Below are 17,245 nucleotides of genomic sequence, written 5' to 3'. Positions count from 1 at the left end.
TTACTTTCTGTCATCACTTTAACAAGCCACAGTGCCAAGATAAAGTGCATCAAACGAATCTGAGAAATATTTAACCTGATGTATGTATTAACGGTAGTGCTAGCCTAACCCCCTTACTCTTTCCCCATGTCATTCCTAATTCATAAAAACAAACCATAGAAAACCCTTGAACTTTGTGCAAAAATCTGTTGCTCTGTAATTTGCAATTTAAATGATAGTTCCCTGTATTTGACTGCAGGCAAAATCAGTTATTCTATTCCCATCCAATTTAATGCTTTTAGTTTGGGGGGGGGGGGGGGTGGGACATCCTGGAATACTAATTATTTTTTCCCCTCCCTGTTTCTTATTTCATAACCATCAACGAGCAGGATCTGCCATTATTTGGTAGTTCCCTTTTACTGTTTTGCAGTGAAGGGAAATTCTGTCTGCAAATTTGGATTTGGGTGATTTTTTTTTAATATTTTTTAATCAGTGTGATTTTTAAACAGTGTGTTCAGGCTAGTGTTTGCATAATTACAGAAAACTTTATTTAATGCATATGGAAGTTTCAGTTCATATAACTGCAGAGAAGGCAGGGCCTTCTCTGCTTGAAATAGATCCATTCATTGTTTCTTTTTGCAGTTGTAAACATTGGAAGAGAAGTGTCATTTCTAATGATGGATTTGGAAAGCGTTTCTCAAACTGAGTGTGGTCTGATGGCAATACTGCACTGTCGCTCTGTGGCTGGTCAAAACTAGCCACTGGGCTCTTTTTATAGTCATGAGTATCTGGACCAGAGGTGATAGGTAACTTTGTCATAATATTTCTCAATGTCAGCATTAAATGTTTCTGGGGATGATACAGTATTGATAACTCTAGCATAGCCATAAATACTTTGTTCCTGGTCTGCTTTGTGTATTGTAAAGATACACCTAGAGAACTTCCTGAATGGCATGTCTGGCGTTTTCAGAATAGATCAGTAAAAGGAGAAGGATGCACTTTTGAATAGTAAAAAGACAGCGTAGCATCATGAGGAGTTTGAAAACAGGAAGCATGCTGATGCTTTCACCCATTTGACCTCTATAACCAAAGATATCTGCAGTTATTGGCTCAAGGAGACCCATAACTGGAAGAAAAGGTAATTGCAATCTTGTTTACTGCAGTATTACTGAGAAAGCTTAGAATTCATTAAATTTTCCATTTGTAGGTGTTTGTAGGTGTCCTATAAATCTAATAATTTCTAGGGTAAATGAGGTTGTGAGAAGTCTTCACAGTCTGCCTGAAGTCTGCACATTCTGCATGAAGAAGCTATAAATGCTTTCATTGCTAATTGTGTAGTGCTTCGTTGTTTTGGAAACCTGCATCTTCTCTTATACCTAATACTAACCCTCTGCAGCATAAATGAAATACTTAGTGGAATTTTAATATTAAAAGAGAATTTTAAAAAACTGTAGAAAAGGGTCAGTCAAATCGGAATGCTTTTGTGGAATAATATCTGTTCTTTAATTACTTCAACATAAACTCTTTTTTTAATGGTGTAAATATGTGGAACCTGTTTTTTTAATAATTTCAAAAGATAATACTAAGCTTTGCTGTATTTAGTTCTTCAAAGCCCTTTTTATAATTTTCCTCCCTGATTTTGATGGGAAAAAAATATTCCATATTTAAATCCTTCCCTCAAAGTGAAGTTAACTGTAGCTTGGGATAAATTTAGACCATTCTTCTTCTTGCTAGGTAGGAGGAGTTTTTAATGGTTTGTCTTGTGTTATGGGTATGCAAAGCGATGGAAAACAATTACACCGGTAGCATTACTGTTTAGATGGTGAGAAGTACAGATTATTTTTTTCTTTGAACATCTGACTCACCGGAGTTGTTTGTTAATCTTGGACAGCTTCATTGCAAAACAAGAGAGCAGTTAAATAAACTGGAATAAAAAATTGCAGCACTGCTGGCTACCTGCAGCATAGACTGAGACCCTGGGATTAAAGGGAAGGAGAGGAGGGTGTTTCCCTTCTGTGCCTCTGATGAGAACTGAATTTGGAAATGGTGCCACTTAGCGAGACTGGGGCCTTTGCTGAGATGACTTCAGGCACAGTGCATTGTTTCGGGTTATTGTAATTGTTTGCAAAACACATTCAGGGGCTCTCCCTATGCTGGTACTTGTTACGAGCAAGCATAGGTAAGGTGCAAACAAACCAGACACCTTGCACAAACCAGACACAGAGTGCCATGAGGATTTAAAGTAATGTTTCTTTGTTGCAAGTACCTGTGTCTTCAGGTGTGGTGTGTTACTCTGCTCAGCATTCACAGCAGCAATTACTTTGAACCTAAATATATCTTCATTGACCTATGCCCCTTCCTTTTGCAGTCTCGTTTTGCTTTATGGGGTGATTCAGATGATTCTCTCAGCTAGAATATTGTAAGGACAAATTTATTTTGCTAGAGGAAAACTTTCTCAGTCAGCTGAACAAATTTGCCCATGTTGGCCATTTGCTTTCTTGGTAATGTTTTTTGGTTAGTAGGTATGGAGGCTTAATCTTTTTAAGCACAGTCCAGATCTTGCCACTTTTTTGTATGTGAAGCATGTAGATCCCCAAATAAATTCTCCTGAACTTGAATATGGTCTGACTCCTCAGCACTGGGGGGATTTGTCGAAACTACCTGAGTTGTTACATGGAGGCTAGAGTACAAGGCAATTACATGGAAAGAGAAAAATGTTTTCCATGCCTCCTTTTCCCTTCAGTTCTTAATTCCTGGTGTGACAGCACCGTTCGGTGCTCTTCTGTCTCCAGACTCTGCAAAGCCTCATAGGAAGAGTTGTGGGTTTCTTGATTTTTGTGGGTTTTTTTATAGCTTAAGTACCATAATGAATCTAACTCCATGAAAGTTAGATTCCAATCCCAGCTACCACAACATATTTTGAATTTGAAAAATCTGCCTGTGTCTTTTTCTCCCCCTGCTTTTTGTATAAATATTTATATTGAACATATGTAGGATCTGCAAATAAGAAAGAGCTTCTGTGCCCTGCAGGTGCCCAGCACGTGTTAAAAATGCATTGATTAAAACGCAGCTCTATCATGACAAAGATGAGATATGGGCGCGTGATTCTTGGGCAGACCTTAGGACATTCATATGGATTACAAGTGTCACCCAGCCCCCATTTGTATGAAATTAATCTTTTTTCCTCATTTTGCTGCATTATACCTAATGCAGTCTCTTTCTCTGCCACCCATTTGGAGTCTGTAGTGTGCCAGCATCACTGAACACAGTGTGGTCTTGGGGGGATTTTGGGTAAAGTTTGAGGGTTTTTTCTCCTTTCAATTTTGAGAGGCGAATGAATAGTCTGTTGAACTTCATTGTAATGGCTTGGATTTGCCTGGTACTTCTGGTGTGTCTGTAATGTAGGTGACAGACGGAGCTGCCCAGCTAAGCATCGAAGTGCTTCGGCTTGCAGGCACTGCTAAAATAAATAAGGTAAGTGTATAGCAATAGCAATACCATTTGGGCTGTAAACTGGCCTGGGCTGTAGAAGGTATATCGGTAGCATTGATACACAATCCAGTGCCAGTTAGGCATGTAATTGCACAGAAATGGCCTCTAATACCAGTTTCAAGAAGAGCTGCCAAAACCACAGCACTCAAGGCCGCTCCCTCTGCATTCAGCCAATGCTCGAATGAAACAGCCCCCAGCTTGTTCCTCTGGGACACAGGCCTGCCTTGTTAGGAAATCGGTGAAGTTTGGGAACCCACAATACCTCACATAGCTCTGTGTACAGTAACGGAGGGTGGAAATAGGGCCATAGGCATGAGCAACCAGACGAGTTATAAATATAGAATACTCTCTCAATTCCAGTTTTGTTAGTCATGGGAGGACAGTGAGAGTTTTATAAACTTATAAGGAATATACAAACAGTTCTCAATTTAAAATAACTCTGTATAATTTTTTTAGTGCGTGAAAAGAATATTCTTTTTTGAGACCATCCATGTAAGTATCTGCTATACACAGAGTGTAAGGATCTGTGTATTTATATGTTCATGTGAATGTGCCTGGAGATGACAAAAAAAAGGTACCGGAGGAGAAAGGTGTAGCTCAAACGCGCCAAACTCAAGCAGAAACAGAGTGGGAAGCAGCGTGCTTCCTACTTTGTGCCAGTATCAAAAACATGAATTCCCCCTTTTTCTTTAATAAATGCCATCTGATGCTGTCTCTGGCTTCAGAGCAGCCAGGCAGTATTCGCTGAGCTGGCTTTGCTGCAGCCTGGAGCCTCTGTCAGATCCAGTGATAAAGCTCACCTTGACTGTCCTTCCTATAAATAAATAAATAAAACTGTCTGCTACTCCCTAATCTGATCACAAATCCTTACTACAGGAAAGGATTTAGAAAGTCCGAAGCAATGTCATTATTATTTTTTTCCAGTCATACTAATAGGAATTCTTCAAAAACATGTTCATGTGTATAAGCAGAGACAACTCATGCATCCAAGTATTAACTGTGTATTTGACTGCATGGCCAGCAGTGGTGTGTGTGCTGTTTGTCCTGTAAGTATATTATGTGTGTTTGCAGTTTCTGGAGGATGGCATAGTCAAGCATGGTTTTCCTTGTTCCGTTTATTTTATCAGTGTGTTGGAAGAACTGAAATAGTTCCGTCTCATAACGGAGGATGTTTTTAAAGATAGTAGTGGACTAAGTGCAGGCTGGACGATGTAATGTCATCCTCCACTTTGGTTAGAGGAAAACACTGAGCAAATTCATGTGCTTTTCCCATCAGTGCCCCTCATTGACCCAAGTCACTTTTTCTCAGTGTCTCCTAATTCAGGTGGTTTAGTCCTTTACTTGGTTTGAGTGAGCTGGGGATTCAGAGCTACTGAACTCACAGTGGTTCACTTGGGGCTTCCTTTGGGGTTGTGGCAATGTCCAGTGCCTCTGCAGACTGGGAGCATCCTTGTGCTTCTCAAAGCTGGCTCTGCAACCCGGCTCAGCCTTTTCTAGTGGCAAGCAAAGCTGTTCAGTAACGCACTAGCAAATAGGCAACAGTTGCAGTGGTTTTGTTCTTTTGAGATGAACCACGTAGGAGGGAGTTAAAAGTTCATGTCCCATTCAGGATGATTTACAGACTATGAAAGCAATTTGTATCTCAACGTTTTCCTTTTTCCATCTGAAACACGTCCATCCACAGTCATGATGTATGAAAAGAAACTAATTTTAATACAGATTTAAGTCAGTTGTATCCTTTCCGCTGTCCATGTTGCCTGTAAATTTGTTAAAATGTGTTAAGAGATGGATTAATGTGTGAACTTCCAGTCTGTTTCTGGGTCCTACAAACGCTGGCACCTTCTGTATTCTGTCTGTGTTTATAATAGAGGAAAGATTTAGAATGAAAAAATAATTCCATGATTATTAAAATCAAGGGAAGAGCTCACCTTTTGTTTGTTGTGGATCTCAAGAGCACAACCTTCAGTTGCTGTCAGATTTGCTTGCACTCTCTTTTATTTCTGAACTTCATGAAGGACATACTTTGCTTAATCATTTTGGACATAATTGCCTTAATATTGTTCGAAGTGATGTTGATCTTAGCAGGATGTCTTCACTTACAGTGTGCAAATATCGTAAGTGATGATGTACATCCAGATTTACTAATCTGTAATTTAAAACAAATGCACCCAGGTGTGTCTGTGAACTTTCCAAACCATCAGTATTCTTGCATCTTGTTTTGTCCTTCCATTGTAATTCTTCTCTTTTCTCGGGTTCCTAAACATCTAGATCTTAATCCTCGTTTTAGTGAGCTATCTCACTAGCAGGTGAACAGCTTGAAAAAACTTCCTCTGTAGTAAAACAGTTTGAATGTTCTTGCCCTTTCTGTAACAGGTTTTGTTATTGTTGTTAATGCAGGTATCCTGGCTGCAGATGAGCAAAAACTTTGTAGGTTTGCCTTACTTCGTGTATTGTAAACATTAGTTTCACTGAAGCTGTTTTTTTTCTTTTCATTTTTAGTGTAATTAGCCTTCGACTGGAGCAGTGTTGATGTCTGCCTCTAAGACAAGCATTATGTTTCATTGCTTGTGCCAGAATGGTTAAGTCTGTTGATGGGCTTAATGCATAAATGTGAAGGGCATTTCTGAAACAAAGCAGGAGTTGAATCCCTCTGAACCAGTGACTTTTTTGACTGCCATTATCCTTCAGCATTAAGAGAACAACACCATTTAGGCCAGTGTGATAATGTTATCAAACTGTCTTCCTCCTTTAGAATAAGTCTGGAATATGAATAGTGTTCTTCCTCCAGCTGGGGTTTTGCCAGGAGATGACTGACCAGCACTCCTTGCTTGCAGTATATTAATTAAATCCTGTAAAGCTTATTGCCTTGCACTTGCAGCATTTGGAAGACAGGCAGATTAAATCTAGCTTTAAGCAACAACAAGCAAAACCCCAATATATTGTTCATAATCTGGAGTGAAAAGAAAAATAATTTGCTTCAGAGCTGTTCTGCAGCAGCCCGTTTCTTTCCTTATGTGTTACTGAAGAGTTCAGGAACTTCAGTTGCCCCTTTAGAAATGTGAACAAATTTGTGCCTGTGAGTGGTGGGTGATTGTGGCAGACGGGGAGCAGCTTTCACTGCTGTGCAGTGACCCTCACTTTCCTGCTTTCATCCCCACTGGCATTGGTGTTACTGTTCTGATTTGCATCTTCCAGTGGGAAATTTCCCTTTTTGTAGAGGAAATGTTTCTAGAACACAGTGCAGTACTGATGGTAAAACATTCCCAACCAATATGTTTACCTAGTGTTGAAGATACAGTAGAACTGGCCTGAAAGCCTGATAGATGCTTGCGTATATGCCTCAGTTGGGTTTGTTTATGTACTGAATTCATACTGGCGTGGAAGGGACAAAATGGACTTGTTTTTTTCCTCTTTCTCTTGAGTGCCAGCTGCAATGATGCCAGTCTGGGTTGTGCTGGGCAACATAAATTGTTTTGAAAGAGAATGCGATTCGTGCTGCCTGGGTTTGTCAATAAGTCATGTTTATTTGCACCTTCCTGGTTGTTAGTATTACACACTTTGGAGCAAATGGAGTAACTGTACTATCTATCGGTGCCTGTTGACTGTGGTCTAAGGTAGTTGTTTTCTTCACTCTGGTTTCCATTTGCTCTAGTTTCGGTGTGATGTGAGTAGCTGTAACACTGCTGGAGCTTTTAGCAGGGTTGATTGCTTCACTTGCAGAAAACCTGAAGGGATGGGAGGTTTTACACTGCCAAATAGTGTCCCTGAGTCTTCTAGTCACTCTAAATAAAATGGATTTAGCACACATGTTGTTATGTATCACAGCTGGGAAGCCTGGAAGCTGTTTTGAGGTAATTTCTGGGGTGAGGAATGAATGATAATAGATAGCCAAAAAGTTGGGGGGGTGTCATCAAACTCCAGTGTGTCCAACTGAAATATGCTTTGGGTTGTTTTCATTGTTTTTAATAGGCTGCTCTGTTCTTTTCAGCTGGGAAGGAGGTTATGCTGAGGCATTTGTGTGTTTGAGGGATTACAAACCATGCCATGGGCCTCTGGGTCCTCAGGGCTGTGTTGATGTGTGTGCTAGTCTGAAATGCTCTGTGTACTAAAACTATTTTGAGGGGAAGGGGAAGGGAAAATATTAATATTGAAGAAAAAGATTGTAAAACTAGAGGGCATCGAGTACCTCACCACAACAATATGTTCTAGCAAAGTGTTTATTTCATTGACTGATGAATGTTTCCTCTCTTTTTCATAGACCTTAATTCATCTGGTGGCATCTGAGAGTCTCCAGATGCTGAGTGGTGCTGGGCTTTCTTCTCCTAACCTGTCTCCACTCCTGTCTTATGTTTCTTTTGCTGTAGAATAATCTACAGGTGCTTCCATCTGAGCAGTTGAATCCACCTGCTGCACAACTGACTATACAAGCATTTAGTGTGGTATTATTTTTCAACCATAAAATCCTGACGAAGGCAATAGTAGATTCCTTTATCAGTCTTTCATATGATTAAAAATTGAGCAGCTAGTGGGCTGATCTCAGGTTGGGCAAATCCTTTGAGGTTATTTTGAGGTTCTGGATGCTTCCTCACACCTACTCCTTCACTTAGGAGATATGGTGTACAGCATCTGTGACAAATTGAAATACCAAGAAGCAAGAGACCAAAAAGCTTTGTGTGGAAGCTGACCAGATGTACTTAAACTTCAGCTGGATTTGTAAAGTGGGAAAAAAATAATTCACAGAACAACTTCAGAATAATTTCAAGATCCTTGGAAAGGTCTGCCAGATAAAAATGGGCTGCTAATGACTAGGGTGTAAACATGGAAACACATGATCAGTGAAAAGATCTTGAGTCTGATATAGCTTGCAGGCTATAGACTTAATGCTGTCTTCTTGCTTCTTGGTATAAGTTTGCATAGACCCGTCCAAATATTTTACTGGTGGGCATGATTGTGTACATACTACAGGTTTAAAGAGGAAGGTGATCACTTTCAAGTCCTAGTATCAGTGCTGGGTTGAACTGAACCTTTGAGATCTGGCAGTTAATTTCAAAATCTGCCAAACTTTATGCCTTAACTGCTAGAAAGCAATTCAATATGGTAGTGTTTTTTTCCTTGAGGATTTTCACTGAATGCAAGATAACCAGTTTTAGAGTGCTGGGGCAAAACAGAAAAGACAAAGAATATACCATTGCTAGTATGTTGCTAGTACCTGTTTCTGTAGCAATATAAAGATTTTATACAACCCCTCTAAGTAGCCTCTTCAGTTCTTTGGGAGATGATCTGTACCCATTTTTCTGTGATAGGAATGCGTTACTGCATGTATTTAATATGTGTATTTTCTCATTGCAGCCTTTATTCTGTAGTTATTTGATTCCAGCCCTGGCCATGAATCACTAGAACTGGATTTTCTGAATAATGTCTCTCCAGTCTCTCTATTCTCAAGGTATACTGGGCAAAAGAAATCAGGTCTTATATAGGCTGCTTGAGTATTCAAATTCAGCTCTTTGAAAGATCATACCAAAGTTTAAACCATTAAAATGCAATATTTTAAGAATTCTGTCATGTAAGAGGGATTAACATTCCAAAAATGACCATTTTTTTGTCTTTGTGGATAAATTTAGACAGCTAATTTTTTCAGTAGTTGGCTAGGAAAAAAATGCTCGCTTCCTCCTCTGGTTTCTGCTCAAAACTAGTCTGTTTCCCCCCCCTTTTTCTTTCTGAAACATTATTTTTTGTGAAGGATGCTCTAAAAAAGCAGAAACAGTATAAAAAAGGAAGGATCAAATATCGTTTTACAAGGAGAGAAAGAATCTTTAAAAAAATATTTATCCCACACTTGGCAACCTTTTGCTCACCCGCATGTGACTGGCACGGTGCCATCCTTGGCAGAGGCCGGTGCCTCAACTTGCCAGAAGTCTTCCTCTTCTGGCTGCATTTTCACTTGCTGTGACTGATTGTTTATTCACCTGATTTTTCTGTTTCAGCATTGCTGAAGTAAGTCATGGCGTCTTGGAGATAAGAACACTTTGTCTGTCCAAACTGTACAATAGCCATGATGTCAACGCAGAGTGTTTGCAGCGAGCTTTAGCTCTGTGTGCACTTCAAATAGCTGGGAGGTATTAGATGTCAGACAAACTTACTACCACCTCCTTAGCATGAGGCTATCCAAAAAGGAACTGCTGCCATAAATACAGAGAGGTGATTCGTTTCTTGCTTTTTTTGGAGAGTTGTGTTTGAGGATTCCCAACCTTTCTTTGTGTTTGCAATTTTGCTTTAGCATCTTGGGGATTTTAATTTGAGAATAATGAGTCTCTGAGTCAGATTCTTCTGGAGCTCCTCTTGTTTGTAAGATCTTTGCATTTAGTTATAAGCTATCTCCTTTCTGTATGCCAGGTCTGAATCTGATTTGCTCAGTAAGTGGGCATCTTGGAATGAAATATTTTGCCTTTTTTGTGAGTGATCATAGTATCTTAATAGTATTTGGAAAATCTCCTGAATTTTGTTGACAAGGAAAACTTCCCATTTGAAAAAATTGGAGAGGAGGTGAAACATGGATGCTCAAAAAAACTACTGTTGTTGGTTTTGCTCCAGTAAATTTGATTTGTGGCTACTGGTGCTCTTGTAATGTTCTTCTCTGAAGATACGATTATTCAGTACTTTCACTCCCTAAAGGTAAATAGACACTGTGATCTAGTCAAGCCTCCGTCATCTCTTTTAATGAAGTCATGAAGCTGTTTAAGGGTCTGCCCTTTTTCAGGTCTTGCTTTGACTTCCTTCTTACATGGCTGCCCTCCAAGGTCTCTGAAATTTTCCATTATCTTAGTACCTCCACTGATGACAATTAAGCAATTTTTTCTCTTGTGCTCATCAGCAAGGATTTGTTCGGGGGTTTGGGGTTTTTTGTATACAGTCATCGGCCTTCATGGTCCAAGGCACTGTTTTGTACCTGGCTGATAAATTCTGTCCCCTAATGTCAGCCCACTATTTGCTTATGTTTGTCTCTCTAATGTTCTTGTGGACTAAAGTCAACAAGTTATGGAGCCTATTTCAGGGTTGTGTTTTTTTGACAGAATTATTTTGGAACCTGCATTTTAAATATTTTGGTACAAATCTAGCAGCCCAAGTAGCACAATTCGGGAGGACAGAGGGGAGGATAGATGGGGCTGGAATGTAAGACCATCCAGTGTTGTTTAGTAAGATTTTTATAACAGGGATATCTGAGGCAACTGGCACGTAAGGCAGATAAGTCTTTTGTTCTTCATAATATGTGCTACACACACACACAAAGTTCTTGTTCTGCCTCTTCAAAGAAACAGGATACCCGTATTGTCTCCAGGCTGAAAACTATGCCAACGTTAGCAAGAACAAGCAAAAAGTAGGACTGAGAGAAAAGCAAGGTTGCTGAGCTTTTAAAAAATTATCTTTAAAAAGTTTTCAAGAGTTCTTGTTAAAATGGTTGCGATTAAAATATTACTATAGTTTTGAAAACCTGTTTCACTGATTGCCTTTTTCATGTGAACTTGTGTATCCTTCTGTGCTTCAATTTATATTTCTGGAGACAATAGTCAGCAGATTCACCAGGAGATGCAGGGAATCCTATTTATATAGCAGACTTTTCATGAATGACATTAAGGGAATACAAAACTCTTTCCCAAGAATTAAATAAACTCAGTCTTTTTCTACTATATTAACTGAATACTTAATGTAGCAGCATTTTGGGGTTTTTGTTAGCAAATTGTCTAGATGAAAACAAAAAAATCCTGTAGTTAATACATCTAGTAATGAACTTTGTAGAGGCATGGGGGCTATGTGGTTTGTTTTGTGGTTTTGGGTTTTTTTCTTAGTAGGGCTTTGAACTGGAAATGTAGCTACCACATGAAATCTTACGTCTGGCACCCACTCAGAACAGCAGTCCATCTGCTAGCAAGACACACTGATTATTTTTTTATATTTTTTTTTTTTTAAATGCCTTAGTAGTTGCAAATGCAAGTAGTGCTGTATACATTAAGGTGAGAGGCAATTTGTGATGCCTTACTGAGGTGGCATCTGGGCAGACTTTACTCCTTCTACACTGATGCAGGTTACCATCAAAAAAAGAATATACATCTCCATGCTTTTTTATTTTTGCGTAAGGGTTTTGTGTGTATGGTTTTTTTTCCTTTTCAAGAAAAAAAATAATCCAGCATCTTTACACAGTGCATTATTTAGCAGTGATTTCCTCTGCATTCCTGCTCTCAGTAGTCTTTACAACTAACTGGCTCTGCAAAAGATTTCTTAATTTGACCTGCATGTGGTATTTATGCTACCTGGGCAGGCATCAGTCATCCTCATGCTCCTACCTGCTTGTTCTCCTAGTCTTCCCCCTCTACCCCTCTTCTACTTTTTTGCCTGGTTTCACTCTGAAAAAATTGAGTATACAGGTATAGAGCAGTGTTGGTAACAGCACTGCTGTTGAGTTATAATAGCAGTATATGCAAGGAAAGGGCTGCAGGGTTAAGTTATGTTTCTTTTCTAATTGGAAGACAGATGAGCTCTTGGGCAACTTCAGCAGTACCTTCTCATACAGTAGACGTGCTGCATTCAATTCAGTGTATCCAAGCTATCTTTAATGCAAGTGGCTTGTGTTAGTGCTAAGTGGCTACGTATATACAAGTAATAGCACTGTCAGATGTTATAAGCAGGTCTGCTGATAATACTTCATAGCTACCTGCTATTATAGGGGAGATACTGTTAAGGCTGTCAAGTTACTTGGGGAGTACCTGCAGGTGGAATTTCCTCCACAAAACCTTTCTTAGCCTTAATTGTATAAGGAAAGCCCAGCTTCATACCCAGATGCTTAAGCTTGCAAAGTTGGCAGTTAGGGCTTAAAAAAAAAAAGTGAATAAAATTAAGCAAGATCAATATAGAACCATTTTGATAAGAAATGCAAAATTCTCTGATGGCAGTTGTACAAGTCATTTTCAAGGTGGACACTACCTTAAAGCTGGCAGGAAATGGCTTCTTGTAATCAAAACTTGATGTAGGATGTCTAGATCCTGATGCAGAGCTATGAATAGGTTTTTTTTTTTATATTATTGCTTAATAGCACTGTCATGCTTTCAGTCCTGTGTCATGATTGTGGTGCTCTGCTCAGCAGCATTGTAAAAACATACTGGAAAGCTCAGACCTCATTATGGGAAGAGGAGGGGTCAAGATTTAGGCTGTTTAGTCCTGCATTAAAATGACAATGTAGTTGCAAACTACAATTGCAATTGTAAAAAAATTAAAATAAATAAATTGCAATGCAGACTTCTGTGGAACTGTCACAGTTTCATAAACATTGTCTTTCTCTACAGGCTGGGCTCTGCTGCTTCTGTGTTCATTTTGAGATATTAACTTCTTTGCTGGTTATATGCTTTTTGCTCAGATTGTTCATTTTAAATGTCTCGTGGTGCTTTGCTTGGATCTCACTGTAGTTGTACTACTGAAATTTTTGTTTTATGCTGTTATTATTGGTACTGTGTTTTAGCTAAGTTAGAAATTAGAAAACAGTTACTTAATGCAAACCAGATTTCCTATCTGTGTTTGTTTACAGAGCCTCTGGCACACAACTCGCATGGCTAAAAGGCCATACAACGCTGTAATCAAAATGTTGTTGTTACATAAATATAATGCTGCCACTTCTTTTGATGTAACAGTGGTGAGCTTGTCTGCTGACGATTCTGCTCTTTGTTCATGTCTTCCAAGCTGAAATGCTTTCACATAAAACTAATGTCTCCATAAATTTGCACCCCATTTTTTCTCCCTTTCATATTTTGTGTTCTGAACCCAGAATTTGGGGATAAGGCAGAATTCTGTTATGCTCTTCAGGGGAAAATAGTAGCTCTGTGATTCCTCAGTATTTGATGTGTACCATCTGTACTTTATTAAACCTCATTTTGCATACATAAGCAACATTGGGATGCTACATTGGGGTCAACCTAACCATGTGTGCTACAGTATAGCAGTGCTTTATTGTACAAGTGTAATTAAGTTGTTTAAAGGAAGCTTGTCTTCTTGCCAGTAAAAGACCAATTTGAAGTACAAATAGGGAAGACAAGAAATGCTTAGAAAGACAATAAGTCAGCACTCAAAAAAAAAAAAAATTAACTGTAAAACTGGGGCTATGGAGTAGGTTCCAATACTTGCCTGTTTCCATTATCCTTATGTTGATATTGCTTTCAGCAGTTTTCCTTATTATTTAATTGGTTCATGTTATACATTTGATCTGAGAAAAAGATATTTTCAGCCCACTAAAACTGAGAAAAACAGAATTAATTTGTCGGTTTTACAGGAGTTGGTTCTTTTGCAGAGATACTCTAGAGCCCAGGGAATGAAAGCCTAGATTATATGGATCAGGGTTTTTCCTTTAATGCTATTTACTTTAATAGCCCTTGTTCATGCTACCTTGCTTTCTGTCTTGCAGTGTGCCCCAGCTCATGTGGCAAGCGAGCCTGTACAGACCAAAATGAGTGTTGCCATCACGAATGCTTGGGGAGCTGCACGGCACCTGACAACAACACCGCTTGCGTGGCCTGCCGCAATTACTACTATGAAGGAGTCTGCATGCCCACCTGCCCTCCCAACACCTACAAGTTTGAGGGCTGGCGCTGTGTGACTAAAGAGTTTTGCTCCAAAGTTCCTGCCACTGAAACAAGTGAATATGAGAGGTTTGTGATTCACAATGATGAGTGCATGGCAGAATGCCCCTCTGGATTCATACGCAATGGGAGCCAAAGGTAATTCAGCTTCTGAAAAGTCCATCGGAGTTGTCATGTTTGGGTTTTTCCACCCCATATTTTGTGGCAGCTTGTGACGCAATTTGGAGTAGGTAGAAATGAGAACATACGATGGGGAATTGCATGACTTCCTGATAAATGCTTGCTTAGATGAAATCCCCACTGAAAGATCTGGTTGTGTGTAGTCCTGTGCATTGTCAGGTGCCACTGATTGTTCTGAAGGACTTGGAGGTCAGTACAATGCAGGACTGGGTCTTCAAGTAGATAGTAACAAAATGAAAGTGAAAGCCCAGGAACACAAGGTTGGAGGTTGGCCAATGACCATTATCATACAGAACAAACTGTAGGAGTTATCTTGCTTCCAGTATTACTTGCTTTATGTGTGCTTGCATTTTAGACTTGTGTTCTTTAGTGTATTTAATTTTATTTTCCTTTTTTCACTGTTTCCAGAAGATAACAATGGTGTTTTAGAAGGGAGCAATCATGTAGATGATGACAAAAATAATGCAGCAGCTGACAATATTATACAGAATAATTTCTTGCAAGAATGTCACTCACCTACTCTTATTTAATTCTAACATTTGGAGTGCTGCATGCTTATGATTTTCTTATTTTGCCAGTGGTTTAAGCAAGCATACTGACCCTTGGAAGTCGTGGAATTTGAGTAAATGTAGTCAGCATGCTAAAATCCGTAGTGCTTCAATACTGTGCTGAAAAGATATCTTTGTAGGCTGTTCTAAGATGTTGGTTTTTTTGGAAAGGTGGCTGTGATGGTTCCTGCACTAGTTGTGTGCCTGTGCATGCATGTGTGTCATCCATTCCTTTGATCAAATAGTGAGGCAGTCTCTGGTTGACATTTGGATGTAAGCAACTTAACACGCCTTTGCTCGAATCCAGATATTCACATGAGAAATGTTTCTTTTGTTATCTACTTGAGCTTGTAGTACCAGCTGTTTGAACCGCTTACACTGAAGTGCATGGCCATCCTATCTTATCTCAGTGTTGTGCTGCAAAGCTGCTGCAAAGATTGAAAGGAGCTGTAACTCAAGGCTAGTGAATGTTTTGCTCCCCAGAGGTGGTGTTAACAAATAGTTGCAAATGGAAAGCGTTTCCAGCATTCTTTGTACATTTAGTTGAATGCCTCTTGCTTGTGTCTGCAGCTTTTAGTGGTTTGTGGCATGTTATAGTGCAGGATTTTGAAATAGGAGCTTACTACTGAGAAAAGGAACCTTCTTTCTTTTATTGTTTATGGATGAAAAACTGTTGTTATCAATTTACGTGTTTCTTTAAGCCTCAAGAAAGTGAGTCAGTTCCTTTTAAAAAGAATAAATAGTAAGCCTGTGTTCATTGGTGTTGTCATCAGAAGCCTTTGTCTTTGGAGCTGCGTTTGCTTTTTTCTTTTTCATTTTTCCCCTCTAAAGCGATAAGGTGGATTAAGTAATAATGAAATATGAAGGAAAGTGCTAGAACAAATTGAAAAATAAATATGACCTTGAATCAGGAAAGACATTTACCAAGAGGAGTGACCAGAGGGCATGTTTCATACATACATGGAGTGTTCAACTTTGAGATGAGTATGCAGACAGTATAACATGGAGCCTTTAAAAAGCTGCTGTAGCTAAAGGCTAGTTTGACCTGAGTTCTTGCTCCTTGAGTTTGGCCACTAAAAAATGCTTGTGAATGCTTGTGAGTATAAGAAGCAGAAGTGAGCCTGTGCTTCAGTGTTTCCTCCCAGCCTCTGGCAATCTGATTTCTCCCAAGTTTGGGGCTATGTCTGTCTTGGTGTTTTATAGTCAGTGGTAGACCTGTTCTCTTTCCATCTGTGTAATCCATTTTGAAACTGCTTAGACTTCTGACCTGTCACTCCCAATTCCTGTTGCAAATTATTTTTGCCTTGCATCAAGATGCATCCTTCTGTTTGCTTAAACTTGCTGCTTTAATACCTCTTAAGCTATAAGAAATAGTGACTAATTCACCACTTGCTTTCTCCATATCACTCCTGACTGTATGCTCCCACAGTTGTCTTTCCTGAATTAAAATGTCCAGGAGCTTGGAATTCCCTAGTGCTGAGCTTCAAATGTTGGTTTAAGGGTGTGGAGACAGACAACATTTATAAGATCTTGAACAGTATTTTCCCATCTCCAGTTCCTGAGTGGCCTATTTTTGGAGGTTGGGCCTGGATTAGCATGAAACTTCACAGCTCTCTGAAGTTGTCTGCATAAATGAGAAGGGTGGTCTTTCTGGGTATAATTAGAGTAAATGCACAAATACAAGGGCACTGGGTTTTACCTGAAGTGCCCTTCACTTGGAAGGACCACAGAGCCTTTCAGAAGCAGACAAGTGGGTATGGGTCCCATTCACTCCTGTGTTGCTGTAAATGGGAGGTAAGATGCTGCAGCCTCTTAAGTCCAGTGGGCAAGTGTGCTAATTTATCTGCAGCCCTCTGCAATAATATGGTAACTTCAATTCTAACTTGAAGGATTCATTTAAGCTTTAGAGGGAAATGTCTTTCAAAATTTAACTCAAAGCAGTCCATAGACTCAAGAGTTGTGTATCGTTGCTTATTTTCAGTCTCCCTTTCTTTCCTAACAGCATGTTCTGCAGTCCTTGTGAGGGGCCTTGCCCCAAAATTTGTGAGGACGGGAAAACAAAGACCATTGACTCTGTCACGTCGGCACAAATGTTGCAGGGATGCACAATACTTAAGGGAAATCTGCTGATTAACATCCGTCGTGGAAGTAAGTGATTGCCCTCCCTTTATGAACCTCTGATAAGGCTGCTTTTAATATTTTTCCTTTTGTCTGTCAGCATAATGATAAGAACATTAAAAACTCAGCAAACTGTTTGCTTTGCAGTCCTATAGCAGTGTTTCTGTTTGATTTGGCCCACTGTAGCACCGTTCTCCAGCATGCGGATGGAATAGGTATTCAGCTACCGAGTTGTAAGGCACTGAAAGCTGGTATTTTTGTTAGCTTTTTTGGCAGGGAGCCAGGATTAGGCAGTGAGATGAGCAGTAG

At 39.5% G+C, this 17,245-nt stretch overlaps 1 protein-coding gene across 4 annotated transcripts in view; it reads left to right on the top strand.

The window, feature by feature from the left end:
* IGF1R (insulin like growth factor 1 receptor) overlaps positions 1-17,245 on the top strand; it is a 195,383-nt gene that overhangs the window by 129,945 nt on the left and 48,193 nt on the right. For all 4 annotated transcript variants that reach the window (XR_007507444.1, XM_049811824.1, XM_049811822.1 and 1 more), the window contains 2 exons: positions 13,916-14,228; positions 16,821-16,966. Coding sequence is in view for 3 of the 4 variants with exons in the window: in XM_049811824.1 (XP_049667781.1) it covers positions 13,916-14,228; positions 16,821-16,966 (459 nt within the window). In the remaining variant the exon portion in view is untranslated. The remainder of the gene's footprint in view (positions 1-13,915; positions 14,229-16,820; positions 16,967-17,245) is intronic.

The sequence above is a fragment of the Accipiter gentilis genome, chromosome 10, assembly GCF_929443795.1.
Source record: "Accipiter gentilis chromosome 10, bAccGen1.1, whole genome shotgun sequence".
Classification (NCBI taxonomy): Eukaryota; Metazoa; Chordata; class Aves; order Accipitriformes; family Accipitridae; genus Astur; species Astur gentilis.
This window is presented reverse-complemented; position numbering and strand designations above follow the sequence as displayed.